Consider the following 21,330-nt stretch of genomic DNA (forward strand, 5'->3'; position numbering starts at 1 on the left):
CCATTTTTAAGTAGAGATTATAGCAGGGAGAAGAGGTGTTACAAGGTTGCATAGAGGGGAGAGAGAGTTGGTGATGATAATGACAAAGTTGATGGTTGAAGCTTTTATCCATGTCGGTTGAAGCTATTTTCCATCGATGCTCGCTGCACGGGGTTGCACGCACGACGACCATTAGTCAATGCATTTAATGGATGTAGCAAAAAACCTCGCCGGTTGTAGCAAAAAACAATGACGGTTGTACCAAAAAACACCATCGCTGCTTCCATGGGTCGCATCTCCGCCATGAATGGATGTAGTAGATTTCCTCATCGGTCATAGGAAAAGCAGACGATGGTTGCAGCAAACCGTTGTCTTCGCCATCACAGGTCGTAGCTCTGCCGCGAGTGGATGTAGCAAATATTTTTGTCAACTCCAGCGCGTCGCGCCACTAGTTCTAACACGCAACCACCAAAGTCGCAACATGCAGCACCCCGCCACCCCTCAAGCTCGTGGCGCCATGATGGTGTGATCATGGCCATGGTCACCATGGTCATAGCGCAACTGACAAGCAGATGCAGCTTCGCCGAGCTGCAGTAGCAACTCCTTTCCCCCACCCATGTCGGAGCTTCAACGAGCAATGGTGAAGATGTAGGTGGAAGAAGACCTGGGGTGCGCTCCTCACACGAGGAAGATGAAATCACAAGTGCTCCCCTGGGTGATTTTGGTAATTAATGTCAACATATCTTTTGTTGGACTAATAGTTTTATCTAGTATATTTCAGATAAGTCCAACAGTGGCATGGCAAGGACAAGAGGATGTGGAACCCCCTCAAAATGCTAAGGACAAGGATTGGCAAAAGCTCAAGACTCTACATTTTTGTTTAAGTGATCCAAGATCACATTGAGTCCATAAGAAAGCCAATACTATTTTAAGGGGATGAGGTGTTGCTTAATGATCTTGTTGCTCAAGTGCTTAGTGATATTGCTCCAAAACCCTCAGCCACTTTTTCTATCCAAATATGTCCAAAACCTAAACTCCAACTCGGCCCCACCGATATTTCCTACCCGGAGCCATCGAGTTCATCTGCACTTAGCCACAGTAAAAAACCCTAACAATTTGGTTCCACCGATATGGAACTCGGTCTCATCGAGATGGCCTTGCCAGTGCTCTATGACTTGTTGGATTCACTTCGGTCTCACCGAGATGTTGCAATCGGTCCCATCGAGTTGGCTTGACTGGTTCTCTGTTGCTTATCGCTTCACTTCGGTCCCACCAAGATGATGCAATCGGTGCCACCAAGATGAGGTTTGCCCTAAGCCCTAGCACATTGGTCACACCGAGTTGTTCCCGTCGGTCCCACCGAGATTACTAACGTTCATATTTTTACACAGATTGGTGCCACCGAGTTTTCTGATCGGTGCTACCGAGATGGGTCAAAATTGTGTAACGGTTAGATTTTGTGTGGAGGCTATATACACCGCTCCACCCCTTCTTCCTCATTGAGGAGAGCCATCGGAACGTGCCTACACTTCCACCATTCGTTTTCTGAGATAGAACCACCTACTCATGTGCTGAGATCAAGAGATTCCATTCCTACCATTTGAACCTTGATTTCCAGCCTTCTCCAAGTTGCTTTCCACTCAAATCATTCTTTCATCATAACCAAATATGTGAGAGAGAGTTGAGTGTTGGGGAGACAATCATTTGAAGCACAAAAGCAATGCGTTCATCATCAACACACCATCTATTACCTTTTGGAGAGTGGTGTCTCCTAGATTGGTTAAGTGTCGCTTGGGAGCCTCCGACATGATGTGGAGTTGAACCAAGAAGTTTGTAAGGGCAAGGAGATCGCCTACTTCGTGAAGATCTACCCGAGTGAGGCAAGTCCTTCGTGGACAATGACCATGGCGGGATAGACAAGGTTGCTTGTTCGTGAACCCTTTGTGGGTGGAGCCCTCTGTGAACTGGCGCAACTGTTACCCATCGTGTGTTGAAGTCTCCATCAACGTGAACATATGATAGCACCATCTACGAGAACCACGCAAAAAATCTCAGCGTCTTCTTTGCGTTTGCACACTCCATTTTCCAACCCCGTTACATTCTTGCACTTGCATGCTTTACTCTTTCCGCTGCTCATATTTTTACTATGCTTGTGTAAAATGTATTGTGACCCCTTTAACACGTGTTAAACTCAACCTTAACTTGAAGAAACTAAAAACTGCTACTTTTACTTGTTAAGGGTCTAATAAGCCTCCCTCTAGACCCCTCTTCTCGATCCCTTCAGAAGAAGGTATGAGGAAGGCTGAGGACGACGGGCCGAAGAGGAGAAGAAAGAAAATGGATCGTGACGGGCCAAGGGCACGTGGTCGGCCAAGAAAGAAAAAAACCAACACAAAAAAGTGGATCTGGGAAGACAAGTGTGTGGTGGGTCGCTACGCGATCAAGTCGCACGCGTGCGTCCGACCGAAGCTTCGGCAGGTCGTGCGGGGCACATAATTTCCCAAACATTATTTATATTACAATGATTGTTGAAATTTAATAAAAACAGTTTTTAGCCCAAAAAAATAAACATGAGGGGATGTTTATATCAAACGCTAACACAAAGGCAGCGTCTACGGCACAGCACCGTCCCCACATATCAGAGGCAGGCCATTTTCTCGTACATTCGAAAAAACACACCGTATACGACCACCCCACACTAATCCCCGATTCGCGTCCTCCATATTCTAGCCAATAGGAGCGTAGCACGCAGCAACCGCGATCCGTGGCACCGCCCAACTGCTGGCCTCCGCCGTCCGATCGCTCGAAGCCAAGCACAAAACCATAACATCCGGGCCGTCCGCTCTGACCGAGGCATGGCTGGCTGGCCGCTCCCGAGTATAAAACCTCACCTCATCCTCCGAACCGAAAAAAAAACCCCACTACCCAACCGCCGCTCTCCGAGGCCCCTGAAAGTTGCAACCTCTCCCTCTCGGCGAATTTGGGGTTTCTGAGGCGCGCGAGGTAAATCATCCCCCCCCTCTTGTCCTCTTCGATTCGGTAGCTTGATTCCTTCGTTCCCCGCCGTGGTTGGTGAATCGGTCCGCGTTAATCTCGCCGGGGCGGTCGATTCGGGTTTAACATGGCGCGGATTTGAATTTTAGGCGCGGTTAGGGTTTGGGCGTGGTTCCAGATTCTGATTGCTTCGGCCGATGCTTTCGGGTCCTGTACCATGCTTAAATACCTGTGCCTACTTGATGGTGGTTTTGTTGTTTAGTAGCAGGCCGATCGATGTAGTTCGAGTTCGAATCGCATGATTTGGCGATATATGATTTTGCGTCTTAGCCATCAAAAGAGTTTCCGCAGATCTGTAGATTCGTGTACACCATAGTTGTACCCAAGTTAGTTAGTTGTGCCATATTTGATTTGCGTCGGTAGTTAATCTGCTGGCCCCTCAAATCCGTAGTTTCATGTGTGTTACGGTGGTATAAATTACGCTTTGAATTATTGGCGTGTGTGCTTTATCTTCTGAGGAGTTGAACTCTTGTTTGGAGAATTTGGTATCTGCGGGTAGGTAGTTTCTTTTAGGACTGTAGGGTTGGAACGAATTGGCATGACATACCCAGTATCTGAAGTCTTATGTACTGCATGATATATATGGTCAGCGCAAATGTAATTATGTTACTGTTTTGACTTTGATGTTGAGAGCAATCTGCTGTCTGGGTATCTGGGAATGATAGGGTCAGGATAAACAACTATACTTAGCTACTCCGATAGTGGAAGTGAATTGTGTGCATTGATACATGGAAGCAGTTGCATAGCCATTTTGAAAAGATTGCAAATGCAAAACTGTTCATTGCTTAACATCTAGTATTCATTTATTGTATCTGAATCATACCAACTTGCCAGTTAGCTAATGTTCATTCTTGTGATAAACTAAAAGCATGTGCATATAACTATCTGAAGTTGATGTTCAACCGTTATATAGGATAACTAGGAAGCATATTTTTCATGAGTGGACTGCTATTTCTTTTCTTGCTTCTGTTTGCAAAATTAGTTGATCATGGTAGCCTTGATTTCTTTAGTGGTAAAAAAGTACCAGGCTGCAGTTTTTCAGTGTCATCTTTCTGTGTATCTTTTGAGTGAACAACCTATGCTGAAGGTAGATCTTTTGAATGATAAGTTCAGTTAGAAATACACTGCATTCTATCTGAATGGGCATATAGCTGTGTTGTATGATGTTCAAAATTTCAGTAGGTATTCTGGGCTGATGATTGTTGGGACTCTAGTTATTGAATGGATTTGCTTGCAACAAGCAGCCAGGCACAGTTTACTGGTTATTAGAAGACTATAGTTGTGCTGTTGTGATATTCAATTCATAGAACTGACTATGTTCTGTTTTTGCTTCAGGTAAACCAAGGTTGTTGCTCATGGCTCGTACTAAGCAGACTGCTCGTAAGTCCACTGGAGGAAAGGCTCCAAGGAAGCAGTTGGCCACCAAGGTTTGTGACTGCAATATTGATAGTTTATCTATGCCATATCTTTATTTATGGTTTCAGTAAATTAAACTGGATATAATCTGAACTTCAACCTTCATTGCCAGCTTATGACCAGATATCTGATTGATGTATATGGATTATAATGGTATTATTGTTTTGTTTGACCACTTGCTCTGTTTTGCTTTTCGACAGGCTGCCCGTAAGTCTGCTCCCACCACTGGAGGAGTGAAGAAGCCTCACCGTTACCGCCCTGGAACTGTTGCTCTTCGGTGTGTAAAGCCTTCCAACCTATGCTAGCATGTGTTATTGCATACAGTTTCACTTTGAAGTATCCCCAAATGAGTAAATTTTGTGCTTGACTTTGCAGTGAGATCCGCAAGTACCAGAAGAGCACTGAGCTGCTCATAAGGAAGCTTCCTTTCCAGAGGCTTGTTAGGGAGATTGCCCAGGACTTCAAGGTGATCATCAGTTTGTGGACTATTGTTATGCTCCTGTTATGCAACTCTTATAGTATGAATCAAGTAAACTAAAACCACTGTCTTGTTCTGTCTGTGCAGACTGACCTCCGCTTCCAGAGCCATGCGGTGCTGGCCCTTCAGGAGGCTGCAGAGGCCTACTTGGTGGGTCTCTTCGAGGACACCAACCTGTGCGCCATCCATGCCAAGCGCGTGACCATCATGCCCAAGGACATTCAGCTGGCTAGGAGGATCCGTGGCGAGAGGGCTTAAGGTGCTTGCTTTGCCTGTGGGAATGGCTCTGGTGGGCATCTGCGTCTGCTTTTGCTGCTGAACACTTGTCATGTGTCGTGAACTACTAATACTGGTCGTGTGTAGTAATATGTCAGTAGCGTACTCTGTTCAATACTATGTTCGTGGAGCTGGATCATTTGTTCGTTGGTCGTCCGAAATCATCCACCTGGTTGGTGCCTATCTGAAGCTTGCATTTTATGTCTGAAAATTAGTGATTGTGTGAACCATTATTATGTTCTTGTGTCTCGTTTTATCTGTATCTCTGCCATGCAAGTTTGAATTGGGATGCATCCATGCTAGTAGCGTGAACTGTTTTTAGTTAGGTTGCTGGCAAGTGAAATTTATGTTCACCGATAGCGTTTGCAATTCCTGTCAATCTGTGCTAGTAGCCGTCTTTGTTTAGCCAACCATAGACCTGAAGCTGTGATAGCCAAAAGAGCAAGTCCTACCCTCAAAAAAAAAAAAGAGCAAGTCCTGCAAGTTCGCTATGGAAATTAGACTGCTCTGCAATATGTCTGGACATTAGAAATTGTTCAGGTAAATGATACCAGTCTCACTTGTGGCGTGGTTTAACGGAGGCCAAAGATTTCCAGCCCTATTAGAAAGAAGTGAGAGAACATATCAAGAAAAAAGCGGGAGAATGATGGTAGGAGGGCCGTGTACCTACTTTAGGTAGGTGGCGTGTATTTCTACCACTCCTTCCGTTTCTACTATAAGTTTTTTTAGACATTTCAAATGGATTACAACATACGGATGTATGTAGACATATTTTAGAGTGTAGATTCACTCATTTTGCTCTGTATGTAGTTACTTGTTGAAATCTCTAAAAAGACTTATATTTGAGACCGGAGGAAGTATAAGCGAGACGGTGCTCCATGCGCCACTGCGACTCTGCGAGGCAGTCATAGCAAAGGTCCAACTCCTGCAGCCTTATTCTGTTTCCTTCCGTAGCGAGAAACCTAGCTGCCGCGGCAGGAGAGCCGCTCCTTCCCGCGCCGGATCTCCTCCGCCGGCGACCTTTTGGTCGTCAGTGGTGAGGGCGGTCACCGGATCCTGCGCGTGTGGATCGTTTTTGCTTTAGACTTTGGACCCAAGAAGCTTAGGGTTTTGGATCGTTCGACGTCTTGGCTTCAGCGGCGGTGACGGCGATGCTAAATAAAAAAGCTTCAGATTATTCTCCGGCGAGGCGATCGTCTCTATGGTCGGTGAAGGATCTGGAACCAGTCTGTTCAAGCGGGGATGTCATGGCGGCTTGTGGTGGACATGTGTCCTCGGGCTCCGCCGTTGCGACGGCGTCTACTCCAACGTCAGCGCGGAGCTTGGTAGGTAGTCGAGGAGCGAATGCAGATTGTGGTCTGCATCGACGACATCTGGAAGACGGAACGTGTGCTGGGCTCGTGGTTCGTGGATGACAGGTATGGTTTCCTCCTCCGACGTCTTAGTCATGTGGGGGTGCCGGATCTGGAGTTCAATGGCGTGTCCGGGGTGTTGCCCCGGTCTGATTCGTTCAACGGTAATGGTTTCGTCTTTGGCGAGCCACCTTCGAAGTCCGCAAAGCTGTATATCAGCGATGGAGCCGTGTTGAGCTCGGGTGAAAAGGTGATCCGTCATTTTTTTCCGGTGGCTGCTATGGTGGTGCTGGAGGTAGGTGACGGGAGTTAAGGTCAGAGACGTTCTGTTATTTTTTCATTTTTGTCATGTCGGTCTTTATGTGACTTGTACTTTAATGTTCATGGTATGAATGAGACACGTGTTACCATGAAAAAAAAGACAGTCATAGCAAATGTTCATTCCCATACCTGCCAGGATTGGCAAGCGCAGGCCGGCACACAACCGAATGCCGACGCGGCTGACTGCATGAAAGGTCGACGCACTGATGTAGTCAGAGCATCTCCAGCCGTTCGGCTCCCCAGGGCGCTAAAAAAGAGTGGTCTGGGGGCGAACCGGCGCTAGTTCGGCCCCTGGGGGCGACCTAGCTCCCAGTCACGCTCCCAGGACGTGGAAAATTCGAACTTGGTCGTTCCCGCTCACAAAAGACGCCACAAGTCCGGCGATCACAAGTCACAGTTCGGCGATCGGATATAGTCAGGCGTACAAAAAATAGAGCGGCACAAGTTCGCGTGCGCAACGCATCACTCGGCGGGGTCGGCCCCAGGCGTCGGCGGAGTCGGCGTGCGCGGGCTTGGCGGTGTCGGAGCTGCTTCTGCGCTGGGCGGTGTCGGCGCGGCTTGGGTGCTGCTGGGCGTCGTGGAGGCGTCATCACGCGGGCTTGGCGGCGGCGTCGGCGTGGGCGTCGGCGGCGTCGTCGAGGGAAGCTGGTTCAGGATGAGGTCGCGCTCCACCAAGTACCACGCCTTGACCGCCTCGTCGGTGCTCTGGAGCATGTCCGCCCCGCCTAGCAGGAAAGCCAGGTCGGTGTTTCTCTTCTTCGCGGCGACGTTGGTCCGGAGTAGGTCGAGCTTGACGGCGTTGCTCGACATCAACGCCGACCACCGCGCCTCGGTCTTCTCTTCGCGAAGGACTGCCCGGGCCTGCGCGTCGGCGAGGCAGTGCTCGATGGACTCCTGCACTCGAGCGGTGGCCGCGTCGGCGTGTTTCCCCTTCTTGGCACCTTTGTTGCCGTCCGGCCGCCCTTCCGATGCGCCAGGAGTCAGCGCGTCCGGCTTGTAGGTCTCCTTGGCCTTGTCGAGGGTGCGCCGGACTTCCGCCCACTTCTCGCACTTGTCAATGTGCTTGTAAACGTGGAGGTACTTGAATTCGGCGTCGCTGTTGCTCTGTCGGTACAGGGCGAACATGCGCAGCAACTGCGCGGAGGAACAAACAGTTGGCGGGCGTACACGACGAAGAGAGGCGGGAGACCGGCGTGGCATACCTGATCCTCAACGCTCGCGCCGCTCTCCGGGCGAGCCGCGACCTCCTCGACGACCCCATGCCATTTGTTGCACGCCCCTTGGATACGCCCCCAATGGTTCGCCATCGTCTTCGAGCCGCGCTGCATGTAGACGCCTTTGAAGTAGGGGTCGACGAGCTTGCGCTCGTCGAACTCGGCCTTGATGCGCTCCCAGTACGTCTCGATGCTCTGGTTCGTGCCAGTGGTCGGGTCGAGGCACACGACTTTCCATGCTTCGGCGAGGCATTTCTCCTCCTTGGACGCCCACTTGATGCGCGGCTCGCCTGACCTGGCCGCCCGCTTCTTCTTCTTGTGCCTCTTCGCCGGAACAGTCGCCGGCTCCTCCTCCTCCTCCTCGTCCTCGTCCTCCTCCTCCTGCTCCTGCTCCTCCTCCTCCTCCTCGCCGTAGACGTAGCCGAGCTCGCCGTCCATGCCGCCGCTGAGATCCACCGTCTCGTCCAGGGTGTCGAACCCGGGAGACGCGGCGGCCGCGGCCGAACCTGCGGCGATGATGTCGTCCATGTCGCCCTCGGTCTCGTCGGTGTCGCCGAGGTGCGAGAAGGGCAGCACGCAACGGCGGAGATGGGGCGTCGGGGAGGACGCGTAGGCGGGCGGCGAGTAGTTATATGGAGGGTACTGCACGCCGGCGAATGCGGGCGAGGGCGTGCGCTGGGCCGGGTGTCCATGGGGGAAGGTGACGTTTGGGTTGAACCCACCGTGCGCGTCCCCGTCGGCGTAGCTCGGCGAGGGCGATCCCCATGGCTGCGGCGACGGAGAGCCCACGCTTTGCTGGCCCCAGGGAGCGTACTGGGCGTGGCTGCCGGGTGGATTCATCATCCCCGCGCGAGTCGCCTCGGCCTCGGCTTGGTCCGCCGAAGCGGCAGCCGCAGCCGCGCGCGCCGCGTTGTCACGGGCCTTCTTGGCGATGGCCCTGTTCCACCAGTCGGCGGTGACAGCCTCCCGTCGCTGAACTTCCGCCCTCCACTCGGCGTTTGGCATGCCCGGTGGCTTGGACGGCGGCCCCTCGGCTTCCTCTGCTTCGGCTGGGCGACGGAGGCGGTCGCGGTTGCCGCCGCGCGGGGGACGACGTACTTCTTCGGTGGCATGGCGGCCGGCTGGGAGACGAGCAGGAGGAAAGGAAAAAATGGAAGGGAAGTGGGGGAAAGCGAGAAGAAACGGCGGGAATAGGCGCTGGACTCGCCGACAGAACGGACCCACGGGCCCTTTTCGCTTGTGCCGACGCCCCATGCGCCCTCAGGGCGCCGGGTTCTGCCTGGGTTCGCCGGCACCAGTTTCGACCCGAGCCGGCGAAAAACGGGCTTCTGAAAGGGCGACTGGGCCGTTTTTTCGGCGCCGGCACGGCAAAAAGTCTGGAAAGGACCTGTTGAGGGCGCGGCTGAAGATGCGGCCCTCGAAAAGACTCGCCGTTCTTTCGGCACGCGCAAAAACCAGTCCTGTTTCTTTCTACTACTTCTACCCGTCCCCATGCCTGGCCTGCCCTGACCGGCCGGTCTCCCATCCCCATTGTTCCCCGCTGACGGCGGACCGATTCTTCTCCGCGCCCAGTTTGTGTCACTCTCCTCCGCCCAACCAAAGTTTCCGGGGCCCCGGCCGGGACCATCGGAATCTCGGAGACCCATAATCCAAGCTTCAAATTTATCAGTCCCTCCACATTCTCCACAACATGGGGGTCTCTCTCGTCGCTTCCGCTTTTGCAGGACGGGCGGTGTGAGCCGCGACTCTTCCCGCCCTTGGTGTCCCGGCGTGACAATGAAATTCGCCGTGCTCCTGCCTCCGGAGCCGGAGGGGTGCCACTGCCGTGCTCGACAGGTGTGTGGCGGTGATGGCAACTGCCAACGCCCCGGCCCGTCAGGTTCGTCGACACAATGAGACTCCTCCAATAAACTTTCTGGTCATGTGACATCAACGCCAGCTTAATTCGCGGAGCTGAGCGCATTTCAGTAGCTGCCTTGGCGGCACCGTGTCCCGTCGCGCCTAGCGTAGCGATCTTCCGGGATCAAAGTGGTGGGGTTTAGTGCGATGTGATCCAGCAGGGGATGTTCTCAACACACGCACACACATTCTCCGCGCACTCGAGAGGGCCTAGGCCCTTCCTTGATCAACGGCACGCCACACGATCTATTCTTCTCCACCGACCAAGGCATAGATCATATCATACACTGATCCAAAGTTATCTCACGGTCACGGATACCAATCACATTCGGGTCGTGGGCATAGGACATGTGTGGCTGTGGCGTGCGACGCGCCTCTGCAGTCTGAGGTCCAGAGCCTTCAGAAGCTTCTGATGCAGCGCCACCGCACAACCGTGAATCTCTGTTCGCAAGCACTCAAAAACTGACAACGGAATCATGTCTCCGGTCATGATGTGCAAAGCACTGAAGCCGCGACGTACAACTCAGTTTATTTTTTTCTGAGAGAAGAGATGACCATGGATTGCACCCATGGGTAACTTGTGAGGAACTAAAAGGTGGAGCTGGCGAGCCACGAAAGCATGCCACTTGAAGAAAAAGGGTTTCCCCCGCTTTAAATTATAAAACAATGTCCAACCAATACAGCTAGCTTGCTGGGGCCGCAACACAAACAAGCCCAAAAGAAAAAGGAGAGAGAGAGAAAAGAAACAAATGCCGACGCCGGCAGCTCAACTATGCAAAGATGACCGACACCCGCTGCACCCACCGAAGAAGAACCACCGCCCGCCAAGCACTCCGAAGCCTCGCGTATCAAGCAACATCTTCAGGAAGAAATGCGACGACGACGCCGCTGCTGCCCGGACAAGTCCTAGGGTTTTCCCTGGTACGCGGATGGCAGTGGGGAAGGGGGTATCACCGACGCCCCTCAGGAGGGTCCGACAACGCCCACGGGCGCAGCCGCGCCGGTGGCGAACGAGCCGCCAGAGATTTCTCCCGCCCCGAAGCCACCACCGCCACCTCAGACAATCGGAAGCGCACCGCCCAACAAGCCGCCCACCAGCCTATGCCACCACGGATATCGCACCATCTTCACCGATTCACTGAGGCCACCAACATAAGACCTGGAGATAGGACGAGAAGACACCGGGCACGGAGGCAACCGCACCGCAGCCGACAGGAGGGAACAACCTCCACCGCCGCGCGGAGCCGACCGGACATGGCAACAGGGACTTGCCGGGCCACCACCGGCCCGGCCGGACCCCAACGGGTCCGGACAATCCCTGCAGCCACGCTGCAGCACGCCGGCCGCCGGAGCCACCACCACCGCAGCCACGGCTCCCTCGTCCCACCACCAGGGAGCCACGCCGTTGCGCACCAGACCGCAGGCCCGCCTCAGCCCAGATGGGGCCCGAAAGGGCCCAGATCAGGGCCGAGCGGGCGTCGGCCAGCCGCCCACCGTGCCGCCCCGCAGCCAACGGCCACGCCGCCGCGTCGAGGGCACCCGAGGCCCGCAGGATGCCGCCACCGAGCCTCACCGCCGCTAGCCGAGCAGCACCGCCGCCAGGGAGGAGGGAGCCCCGACTCTCCCTCCCGGCGCGCGGGGAAGGGACGTCCGCCGCCGCCGGCGCCACCCGGACACGCCGAAGGCCGCAGCCGGCGGCGGCGAAGGGGGATGAGGGAGGAGGAGGACCGAGACGGGGGGGAGGGCAGGGGGGCGCTCCGCCGCCTCGGGGGGCGGCAGGAGCGCGGGGGGAGGGGGAGGGGGCGGGTGCGCGCGCTAAAGCATGCCACTTTGCACGTCCACATTTTTGCTTGTCGCTTGGTCTGAAATGGTACGAGGCTACCACACGAGTGAATCCAGGATAAAGTCAGAGAGAATAACGAAGATGTAAAGAAGCGACAATTCAGAGTCTGGACTAATAAGAGTACTGAATACTACGTATGAGCTGAGACCTTTTTTTGCCTGGTATGCGTTCATTTTGTTGACACTGCATGCAAACCGAAGGAAAATAATGGTGCCAAAATGGCAAAATGTATTCCAAATGGCAGGCTCCGATCATATTCCGGTGGCCATTCTTCTACATCAAGTACCACTACTGTTAACAGCACCTGCACTGAACCACTGACAGATGGCGAAATTTGACTTGCCTTCACTAAACCACCGACAAATGGCGAGATTTGACTTGCCTTCGTGCTTCTAGAAACTCACGTGTAAAAGGAAAACACACACACACACACACGTTACGACTTGTCAGGGGCTGCACCTTCTTCTAATCGCATCACTGTGTCCCCTTCAAATGCCATCTTTTCAACCAGCATGTAAATCAGGCATGTGAAACATCAATCTGTTCATCTTTTCAGCCTAAAAAGTGTCAGTCTAACAAGTGAGAGCGACTCTACAAACCATTCCAAATTTCAGCGCAAAAAGAAGGAAACAGTTACATAGATGCAAGAATATCTCATTGGTCGTGTAAGTATTTAGATGAACAAATCAAAACTACTACGTGCATTACATTACATGGGGCGATCAAATTCAAGTGTGCACTGGCGCCAAATTCGCCTTGTAGAAGCTTTTCCTCCTGAAGAGATCCCCGAACTTGCGAAGGATCGGCCGCTTCTTCTTGCCGTTCATGGAGTGCTCCATGCCCACGTAGTGGCTCTCGTCGATGTGGTCGAACTCGTCGTCGTCGTAGTCGTCCATGGCCGCGTCCGCCGCCGCGGACTTGAGGTCGGCCATGTTGCTGAGCGACGCGAACATCCGGTCCTTGGGGTTCAGGCTCCCCATCCTCGCCGACTGCGAGTAGCCCACGCCTTTGAACTTGGCCGGCTCGCCGATCGAGTAGCTCCGCCCGCTCGGCGTCCTGGGCTTCTCCGCCATCCAGCGCCGCGACCCCGTCTCCGGCGTCCCCTTGGCGCTGGCGACGAGCCGCCCGTTGGGCAGGTGCCGCTGGTCAAAGCCGCACTCCGGCGCCACGGGCGCGGTCGTGGCCGAGGACACGGGAGTGCTGCACGCCGTCGTCGTCGTGGCGGCGAGCAGGCTGTTGAGCTCCTTGAGGCTGCCCTGCGCGGCGGCCTCGCTGACCTTGATGCACTCGTGCTCCTGCCGGAGGCTCTGCAGCGCGCCCTCCTTCTCGGCGACGACGTCGTTGAGCCGCGCGTTCTCGACCCGGGCGAGCTCCAGCGACTCCTTGACGACGTTGGCCTCGCCGACGGCCTGCTTGAGGATGTCGCGGAGGCGGGCGTTCTCGTCGCGGATCACGCGCTGCGACTCCACCAGCTTGGTGTTCTCCTGCCGGGCCAGGTTCACCTCCTCCTCGGCGGCGCGCACGCACTCGAGGAAGACGCGCTCCTTGTCGCCCCACGCGGCCGCCGACTCCTCGGCCTCGAGCCTGCACCGGTGCTGCTCCCGCAGCCGCGTCTCGGCGGCGGCGAGCTCCCCGCGCAGCCGCGCGGCCTCGGCATTGGCGGCCTCCAGCTCCGCCTGCGTGTCGGAGAGCCAGCGCTTGACCTGCTTGGCCTCCATGGTGACGTCGGAGAGCGCGAGGGACAGGTCGTCCAGCGCCTTCCGGCTCCTCTCCTCCCCCTGCATGGCCGCCCGGAGGTCGGCGCGCAGGGCCCTGATCTCCTCGTCGGCGCCGCCGAACATGAGGTCCTTGACGCTCCGCTGGTCCATGACGCCGCGCCGGGCCTCGAGGCTCCGGTTGCTCTGCTGCAGCGTGGCCATCTCCAGCTTGGCCTCCTCCAGGCTGATCTTGGTCTGCTCCAGCTGCTTGGTCTGGTATATGAGCGACTCGAGCATCTTGCGCTCCGACTCCTTGGCCCTCTCCACCTCCCGCTCCAGAAGCTGCACCTTCTCGGCGCCGCCCCTCCCGTCGTCCTTCCTCATAAGCTCGTCGAGCTCCCGCACCGCCCGCGCCTTGTCCTCCCGCTCCGTCCTCAGCTCCTCCTCGAGCTGCACCACCCGATAATTCTCACCCCGCTCCTTCTTGAGCTCTTCCTCCAGCTGCGCCACCCGCTGCTGCGCCGGCGTCGGCGTCGGCATCGTGCCTCCGCCGCCGGTGACGCCGCGACGTTTCTGCCGGCCGGACAGTAAACCAAGAACCACCGTTAAAACGGAGCACGAATAAAGCTGGCGATCGGCAAATGCTTCCAAGGTAACGTAAGGGAGAAATGAATTGGCGACAGCCGGTACCCACGTACCTCCGGGGAGGGGGGCGCCTTGGAGCTGCCGGCGGTGGAGCGGCTCCGGTGGAACCGAGGGGACGGCTTGGAGGGGGAGGAGAGTGTAACGGACGAAGACGCCCTGAGCCCCGCCTCGAAGGACCCGGATCTGCACGGCGGAGAATCCCAGCTCATCGAAATGGAATCGCGAAACTTACTAAATACTGGTCAAACAATAAAAGAAGAGAGCGTTGCGCAAAAGAAGGATCTTATTGAGGCGGCGAGGGAGGGGCGCGCATGGCCGCCGAGTGGAGTGGCCAGCGGTGCTCACCTCGGCATGGAGGAGAGCATCCCGGGCGGGCACGCGGGCGGCGCGCGGGCCGAGGAAAAAGAATTGGCGTGGCAATGGCTGTGGCAGTGCAGGGGAACCGAATTTTAGAAGGCCCGGTGCAACATGGCCGAGATTAATAGTCGTACTTGCAGGTTAGATTAGGGGAAGGGTGAGGTCATGGGTTAACAACGGAAAGAGAGTGAGTTCTTGGGTTTGTAGTATACTATTGATCTGCACCGTCGATTGGGAGGGTCTTGTCGGATTAGTTTAGTGGTATGGCGCGGGAGAGGCCGCAAATGGCGGTCGTGGGTCGTGGGGCGGGGCGTGGGGCAGGCCGGCGCCGGGGAGTGGTCAACCCGCGGAAGTTTTCTTCTTGGTGTTTGTGGCCTGATTGGTGGGGGGTTTTGGCTGGGTTTGAATTGATCGGATCGGTGACAGTGGCATACCCGGGTGCGTGCCGACCGGCGCGTCGAGTAGCGGGGATTGTTGCACGAAGCATCGTGCATGGGTGCGGGTTGTTCGGGCCCTGACTCGCAAGTTTCTGCGGCGGACTGACTGACTCACTGACTGGATTGATTCGGTGGGTCATGCTAACCCTGCGGCGAAAATTCTGGTCTCACCTGAGGCGGAGGTGGGATTTGGTGGGTCAACCTTGGCACGCTGGCAGCTGCAGCTAGGAGAATTCTACTGTACGTGCGGCCCTTCCGTCGTCGGCGCACGATCATCCTCAGGCAACTCCGGTGTTGCAGCTCCTCTTCTTTCTTGCAAGTTGTGCTGCAGCATCTCCGTTGCCGTGCCCGTGCAATGTGCATATTGGATGTATGAATTGCACGATGTATTGATTCAGTGCAATGTGTACGGTATATATAAGTATAAGGCGGGGCCTCTACCTCAATCTATACAGCAAACTAGAGAGGTGGGCCTAGTCAATATACATGCACAAATAACATACTCGACACCCCCTGCAGTCGAAGCGGCACCGCGGCTGACGCAAAGACTGGACCGGAACTCCTCAAAAGACGCCGTAGGCAAGACCTTGGTCATGATATCTACAAATTGTTGAGAAGTAGGGACATGTAAAACACGAATATGGCCAAGAGCCACCTGTTCCCGAACAAAGTGAATATCCAACTCAATATGCTTGGTCCGGCGATGATGTACCGGGTTAGCGGAGAGGTAGACCGCCGAGACGTTGTCACAGTAGACCACCGTGGCACGGTCAACAGGGCAGGAAAGTTCCTGAAGCAGCTGGCGAAGCCACGAACACTCGGCGACGGCGTTGGCCACCGCACGATACTCAGCCTCAGCACTGGAACGAGAGACCGTAGGCTGCTGCTTAGACGACCACGAGATAAGTGAGGGTCCAAGGTAGACACAATAGCCCAAAGTGGAACGACGAGTGTCAGGACAGCCCGCCCAGTCTGCATCGGAGTAGGCGGTGAGGACGGTGTCGGCGGAGGCGTGAAGCATGACGCCAAGATCCATAGCGCCACACACATAGCGAAGAATCCGCTTGACGGCAGCCCAGTGAACGTCTCGAGGAGCATGCATATGAAGACACACCTGCTGCACGGCATACTGGATCTCCGGTCGAGTCAGGGTGAGGTACTGAAGAGCACCAACGATAGACCGATAGAAAGCAGCATCCGAAGCAGGAGAACCATGCGTGGCAGAAAGCTTGGCCTTCGTATCAACATGCGTAGTGGCGGGCTTGCAGTTAAGCATGCCGGCGCGCTCCAGGAGCTCATGAGCGTACTTCTGCTGATGAAGGAAGAAGCCATCCGGACGGCGCACCACCTCGACACCGAGGAGTTAGTGCAAAGGGCCCAAGTCCTTCATGGCGAACTCAGCGCGAAGACGAGCCGTGAGCTGACTGAGGAGACCAGCCGTACATGCCGTCGACATAGAGCAGCAAGTAGGCCGTGTCGGAGCCCTGATGATAGACGAAGAGCGAGGCGTCCGAGCGGGTAGAGCGAAACCCAAGCTAGTGGAGAAACGCCGCGATGCGCTGGTACCAAGCGCGCGGAGCCTGCTTGAGTCCATACAAGGACCGCGAGAGCAGGCACACGTGGTCGGGAAGCGCCGGGTCAACAAACCCAGTGGGCTGGTGGCAGAAGACCTGCTCCTCGAGGTGACCATGGAGGAAGGCGTTGGAGACGTCCATCTGGTGCACCGGCCAAGCACGGGAGACCGCAAGGTGAAGAACCGTGCGAATTGTGCCGGGCTTGACGACCGGAGTGAAGGTGTCGGTGAAGTCGATGCCAGCACGCTGCCTGAAGCCCCGAACGACCCAGCGCGCTTTATAGCGATCAAGAGTACCATCAGGACGGAGCTTGTGTTTGAAGACCCACTTCCCGGTAATCACGTTGGCGTGCCGGGGACGGGGAACAAGCTGCCACGTCCGGTTGCGCAACAGGGCGTCAAACTCCTCTTGCATCGCAGCCATCCAGAGCGGGTCACGAAGAGCGGCTCGGACGGAGGATGGCAATGGCGACGGCTTAGAGGTGGACGCCGCATGGACGTAGTCATCCGCGGCGTAGCGCGAGCTCGGGCGAAAAACGCCCGTACGGGTGCGGGTGACCAGGCCGGCCACAGGTACCGGAGGCGCGGGGGCCAGGGGCGCCGAGGAGGCCGGGGGCGCCGAGGGGGCGCGGGGGCCAGTCCCGCGGCTGTAGGAGGCGCCGCAGGCTGGGGGCGCGCCTCAAAGCCAGGGGGCGGGCCAAGAGAGGCGCGCAAGCGCCCTGGGAGCGACGCCGAGGAACCCGCGTCACCGGTGGCGGGAGGAACAACCGGAGGTACCTGCTGAAACGGAAACACATGCTCATCAAAGTAAACGTGCCGGGAAGTGAACACACGGTGGGAGACGGGATCGTAGCACCGATATCCCTTGGAGTTGGAGGGGTAGACGATGAAGATGCAAGCGACAGAACGAGGTGCGAGTTTGTGAGGAGCGGAGTCCACAGTGCTAGGATAGCAAAGGCACCTGAAAATACGCAAGTCATCATAAGATGGGGGCGTACCGAAGGGAAGATGGTGAGGTGCATAGTTCCACCGTGGGCGGCAAGGGCGAAGGTTAAGGAGAAGTGAAGCAGTAGCGAGTGCATCTGGCCAGAAACGAGGCGGCACATTAGCGTGGAACAGGAGCGTCCGAACGTAGTCGTTCAGAGTGCGAAGGACGCGTTCGGCTCGACTGTTCTGCTGTGAAGTATACGGGCATGTGAGACGAAAAATTGTGCCGTGGTGTGACAGAAAAGTGCGGAAAGCAAGATTGTCGAACTCTTTTCCATTGTCAGTCTGAAGAGCAAGGATGGGACGCCCAAACTGCGTGCTGACATAGGAGTAAAAGGCAGACAAAGTGGAGAGTGCATCCGACTTTCGTCGTAAAGGAAACGTCCACGCATAGTGAGAATAATCATCAAGAATAACCAGATAATATAAATAGCCCGAATTACTAGGAACCGGAGAGGTCCACACATCGCTATGAATCAACCGAAAAGGAAACGAAGCTATGGTGGTGGAGTTATTAAACGGAAGGCGAACATGTTTGCCGACACGACAGGCATGACAGGTGTGATCCTCTATCTTATTACAACTGAAACTGAATCTCCTAAGAATATGACGAAGTGTGACGGGGTTGGGATGACCCAAACGAGCGTGCCAGAGATCGGCGCCGGCGGAGAGAGCAACCGGTGCGGTGGTGGAGGTGGACGGCGGATGCACCGGATAGAGCTTGTCGAGGCTGTCACATCGGTGAAGTACCATCCTGGTTCGAGCGTCCTTGACACAAAAACCAAGCTCGTCAAATTCAACAGTAACAGGATTGTCACGAGTTAAACAACGAACGAAAAAAAGATTCTTAATAAGATGAGGGGACACAAGTATGTTAGACAAAGTAATAGGCATAGAAGTGGAAGGAAAAGAAGTGTGCCCGACATGTGTGATAGGTAGTGTGGAACCGTCACCGACAATGATGCGGCGGTCGGTGGTGACAGGGGTGAAGGAGGCAAGATTACCAGGATGAGCAGACATGTGAGCCGTAGCCCCGGTGTCCATGTACCAATCACCGCCTCCAGTGTAGTTGTTCGGCGTAGGCGCAGCGTGCAACGCGGTGAGGAGCGCCGGATCCCAAGGTGCCGGCGGCAGGACCGACGAGGGCGGCGGCGGGACCGCAGGGAGACCGTAGGCGCCGCTCATCTGCGGCGGTGGGTATCCTCCGTACGGCTGCGGAGCCGCGTAGTACGCCTGGTGCGCCGGTGGGCGCGGCACGGGAAGCGTCGGTGCAGGAGCCCGTGCAACCGGCATGGTGTACGCATGGACGACACCGGTCCAGGGGTTGTAGCCGGAGGCCCATGGGGGCGGCACCTGGAGCTGCTGCGGCAGCTGAAACTGCTGCTGCTGGCCAGCTTGCTGCGGCTGCTGCTGCTGACGACCACCGCGCCGGCCCCCGCGACGCTTTTCAGCAGGAGGAGCGGGGGGCGCGGGTGGGCCGTACGGCAGTGGCAGGAGCCCCGGCTGCTAGGGCGCCGGGAAAGGCACCTGATGACGCTGCTGGGGCACCGGGGCAGCGGGAGGCGCTGGAGGCCCTGATAGAGGCGAGGGTGTCCCAATCTTTCGATGAGATGATAACTATCGATTTGGTGGAGCCGACTTTGATGATCCGACTACAAACGTGCACGACATTGCGCTTTAGCAATCGCTAAACCAATCTCCCGAGGTTACTGACGATGCTGGAAGCACAATCAGCCTAACCACGAAGGTCTATTCCTGCACGCAATCGAAGAACAAGCAAGAATATGATAATGCAATCTGAATATTGCGAATATAGATGAAGTATTGATAAAGGTGGGGATCCGAAAGCGGTCTTGGTCTGGTCGTTGGACACAAACGAAGTACACGAAGTTGCAATGGCTAACTTTTAACTAAACAAATCCCAAGGAAAAAGCTACTAGATGGATCTACTTATATAGGAGCAAGGGGTGGCGGCCAAGGAGGTGGGAGGACGTCCCAAGGCAGCCTAAAACCAACCCTAGGTCGTACAAGGCTCATGGGCCCAAGTGGAGGTGATGCAACACCTTTGGACTTGTTGTTTGACTCGGATTCTGCTGTAGCGTCAGATTGTTTCGTCCATAACTCAACACTCCGGACGAATTTAAAGGTGAATCCAATTGGGTTGGAAAGACGACGAAATCTACTTTCCAACAAAAAAAGAATCACCCAATTCGGAGTCCGTATGAAAAAGTTGTTGGCGTTTTGAGTCAGGTATGTCTGTGCAGTCTGAATCTGAATCCAGAACGTGAGAGACTTGGACTCTATCTTCTCTTGTCCCAAAAATGACGTGAGAGGACTTTTTGAACAGAACCTAAACTTCTTCTTTTCCCCTATCTTCATATGTGGATTGTACAAATGTCTCATACACCTGCAATTAGACAAAACACAAACGTGTGTGAAGTATTTTTGTTCTAGATAACATAAATATATTATTGAATAGTTTGCACTAGAAATCACCTGACAAATATGCATGTATGCAATATTTTTGGTCGTATCCAAGGTAGTCATGTCCTCATCATCCTCCCCTTCTTGAAAATAAAGCCGTCCTCGGCGTTGCTTAATCTGAAATGTGGCTAACAAAAGAGACAAGGTGTACATGTTGTATATGTATATGTCATCCATTTTTACTTCCCGTGGATTTTGCACATATGACACATGTATACATGAGTAACTTTCATAGTTAATAAAATATAAAGCCAAAATATTATCACAAGAAGTAGAAGGCATGAAAGTATTGCAACTGAGTTTGCACATATAAGTGAAGCTCTTATTCATATGAAAAGATTGACAATATTCATCATTAAACCATCCCAACATTGGTGAATAAACCTTACTTGCATCAAATTTACATGCTACAACATGCTTAAATAAGCAAACATGCAATAAGTCATTTGAGACAGAATCATCACCAAGATTAAAGGTCATATCAAAATGATTAAACATTGGTTCTTTTACATCAACAGTTAATTCATTGGGTGCACTCAAAATTGTTGGTATTTCAGTTGTTTGATCACATGACGCATTCATGACAGTAACATGATTCTCTAAAATAGGTGATGCGCTCAAATCAACAGGTAACTCAACACATGATGTATTCAATTTAACTAGGCATGCATCATTCTCATGTGAAGTTATATCATCAATACCTTTACAGTTACCTTGTCGCAAAGATGTAGCTGATGTAGGTACGGATGATGGCAATGTACCATACTCTTGAGATGATGTCGCGCTCACAATCTGAGGTGTGGCTGCTCTAGTAGGTGCAACGATGGAGGAACCAAGTGGTGGTGGTGAGCATGAACTAGAATAGTAGTTGTTGTAGTCACCCAATGCATCCTCCTGTAACTGTCTCTCAAAGGTACAAGCACGAACATACATACCAGTAATGCAACGAGGAATATACTGAAATCGTGCCTGAATATCATGGTTCAAACCACCAAAAAATCTATTCATTGTATCATCTACAGATTCTTCTATGTCACAATGATGCATATAAGATTTGAACTCTTGGTAGTAAGTATGAACAGAGTGTTTAAATTGTTCAAATTTGCGAAGCAATTCACGACGATAGTAAGGAGGGAAAAATTGTTGTCTCATTACATCTTTGAAATCTTTCCAAGTTGTGGGTTGGTTATCAACGTTTTTCTTACAATGCACACTCCACCAAACAGAAGCAAAACCAGTACATGCTCTAGTGGTAGCTCGTACTCGCTCAAGTTCAGAAAAGTCATGGTGACTAAAAACTTGTTCTACTTCAAGCTCC

The 21,330-nt window shown here is 54.1% G+C and overlaps 2 protein-coding genes across 3 annotated transcripts; one reads left to right on the plus strand and one right to left on the minus strand.

Moving 5' to 3' along the window:
- The first annotated feature begins 2,837 nt into the window (after positions 1-2,837).
- LOC109760140 (histone H3.3) lies at positions 2,838-5,439 on the plus strand. Its single transcript, XM_020318972.4, has 5 exons — positions 2,838-2,982; positions 4,369-4,460; positions 4,650-4,726; positions 4,825-4,915; positions 5,015-5,439. Exons 2-5 carry the CDS (start codon positions 4,389-4,391, stop codon positions 5,183-5,185), a joined length of 411 nt encoding a protein of 136 aa, XP_020174561.1. The 5' UTR covers positions 2,838-2,982; positions 4,369-4,388; the 3' UTR covers positions 5,186-5,439.
- A 6,980-nt stretch (positions 5,440-12,419) lies between these two features.
- LOC109760141 (uncharacterized) lies at positions 12,420-14,760 on the minus strand. Of its 2 annotated transcripts, XM_020318974.4 has the most exons (3): positions 14,520-14,760; positions 14,228-14,357; positions 12,420-14,102 (listed from the first exon to the last, which is right to left on the minus strand). In XM_020318974.4, exons 1-3 carry the CDS (start codon positions 14,537-14,539, stop codon positions 12,561-12,563), a joined length of 1,692 nt encoding a protein of 563 aa, XP_020174563.1. In that variant the 5' UTR covers positions 14,540-14,760; the 3' UTR covers positions 12,420-12,560. The 2 variants fall into 2 exon arrangements, with proteins under 2 accessions (XP_020174563.1, XP_020174562.1); XM_020318973.4 differs by lacking the exon at positions 14,520-14,760 and having other exon boundaries at positions 14,228-14,509.
- Positions 14,761-21,330: the final 6,570 nt, after the last annotated feature.

Source organism: Aegilops tauschii, chromosome 2, assembly GCF_002575655.3.
Source record: "Aegilops tauschii subsp. strangulata cultivar AL8/78 chromosome 2, Aet v6.0, whole genome shotgun sequence".
NCBI lineage: Eukaryota > Viridiplantae > Streptophyta > Magnoliopsida > Poales > Poaceae > Aegilops > Aegilops tauschii.